The sequence below is a fragment of the Artemia franciscana genome, unplaced genomic scaffold (genome assembly GCF_032884065.1).
Source record: "Artemia franciscana unplaced genomic scaffold, ASM3288406v1 Scaffold_6920, whole genome shotgun sequence".
Lineage (NCBI taxonomy): Eukaryota > Metazoa > Arthropoda > Branchiopoda > Anostraca > Artemiidae > Artemia > Artemia franciscana.
In genome coordinates this window covers 1-1368 of record NW_027067088.1, presented here as the reverse complement: position 1 = coordinate 1368, position 1368 = coordinate 1, and the positions used below count along the sequence as shown (strand labels likewise).

General features: G+C 37.0%; 1 protein-coding gene across 1 annotated transcript; it reads right to left on the bottom strand.

The window, feature by feature from the left end:
* Window positions 1-527: 527 nt before the first annotated feature.
* Window positions 528-1280, bottom strand: LOC136043519 (putative ankyrin repeat protein RF_0381; the record flags this gene model as incomplete). The annotated part of the gene is made up of 1 exon (XM_065728436.1): window positions 528-1280. A coding segment is annotated over one exon (753 nt), but the record flags the coding sequence as incomplete, so codon positions are not given.
* Between the last annotated feature and the right edge of the window lie 88 nt (window positions 1281-1368).

The window sequence follows — 1368 nt, the reverse complement described above, 5'->3', positions numbered from 1 at the left end:
GCCCCTCCCAAATTGGCTGTCGAGAGAGCGACAACCCTATAAGAATAGCTACTAAGTCTTTTGATTGCTTTTAACAAGACTTTTTTTTTCAAAATTTCTTCAATGTTGGGAAGGGGTATTTAAATGTAAGCAAGAAAAAGGAATTTCTTGCCCTCCACTGACTTTTGAACTTACTTCTAAACTGAAGATATCCAGAGAATTTTAACTTGTTATGCTCAGTTGTCTTTAAGATATTGCTTATACACTGTTTTGGCAACCAGCCTGAACATAGCATTTATATTTCATAGTAACATATTTTAACAGTACAAACAGCAGCAACAAAAACAACTCAATTACACAATCATTTCCCTACAAGGGCAGTTTCACAGTTTTGTTTCTGATGTAATAAAATTAGCCATTTTGAAAACCAGCTCACCATAGGGATAACTAGAGCAGCTGAAAATGACGTTTGTTCAATCTTCCCACAAAAAAAATATGGAAGAAAATTTCATCCAAAAGTTTTCTTCAAAAAAAATTTGACCCGATCCTTAAGAAATTCTAAAGACACTTCTGCCCACTTCTTGGTACATTTCGTACTCTTTTTGCCATTGAATCGGTGTTTTATCATAACAGAAACAAATTTTCTCACTATCTTTTAGATTTGGGTCAGCCCCATGGCTTAGCAGCAGGTGACAAATATCATGTTCCTGTTTTTCATGATCTTTTTCATGAGCATAATGCAAAGGTGTTTTTCCCTCAATATCTTTCAGATTTGGGTCAGCCCCATACCTTAGCAGAAGCCAACACATATAAAAATCTAATTCGTCTATTTCAGAAGCAAAATGCAAAGCAGTTTTTCCCTCACCATTTTTCAGGTTTGGGTCAGCCCCGTAGCTTAGCAGCAGCTTACAAATAAATTGTTTGCCTTTTTCAACAGCATAAAGTAAAGTTGTTTTTTCTTCGAAATCTTTCATATTCGGGTCAGTAGAATGGCTGAGCAGTATCTCACAAAGATCAAATCTGCCTTTTTCCACAGCATAGAATAAAGGTGTTCTCTTCTTACTATCCTTCAGATTTGGGTCAGCCCCATTGCTTAGTAACAGCTGACAAAAATCAAATGTGCCTTTTTCAGTAGCATAAAATAAAGCTGTTTTTTCCTCACCATCTTTCAGATTCGGGTCAGCCCCATTGCTTAGCAACAGCTGACAAATATCCAATTCGCCTTTTTCAGAAGCATAATACAAAGCTGTTTTTTCCTCACCATCTTTCAGATTCGGGTCAGCCCCATTGCTTAGCAACACCTGACAAACATCATATTTGCCTTTTTCAGCAGCATAAACCAAAGCTGTTTTTTCCTCACTATCTTTCAGATTCGGGTCAGCCCCATTG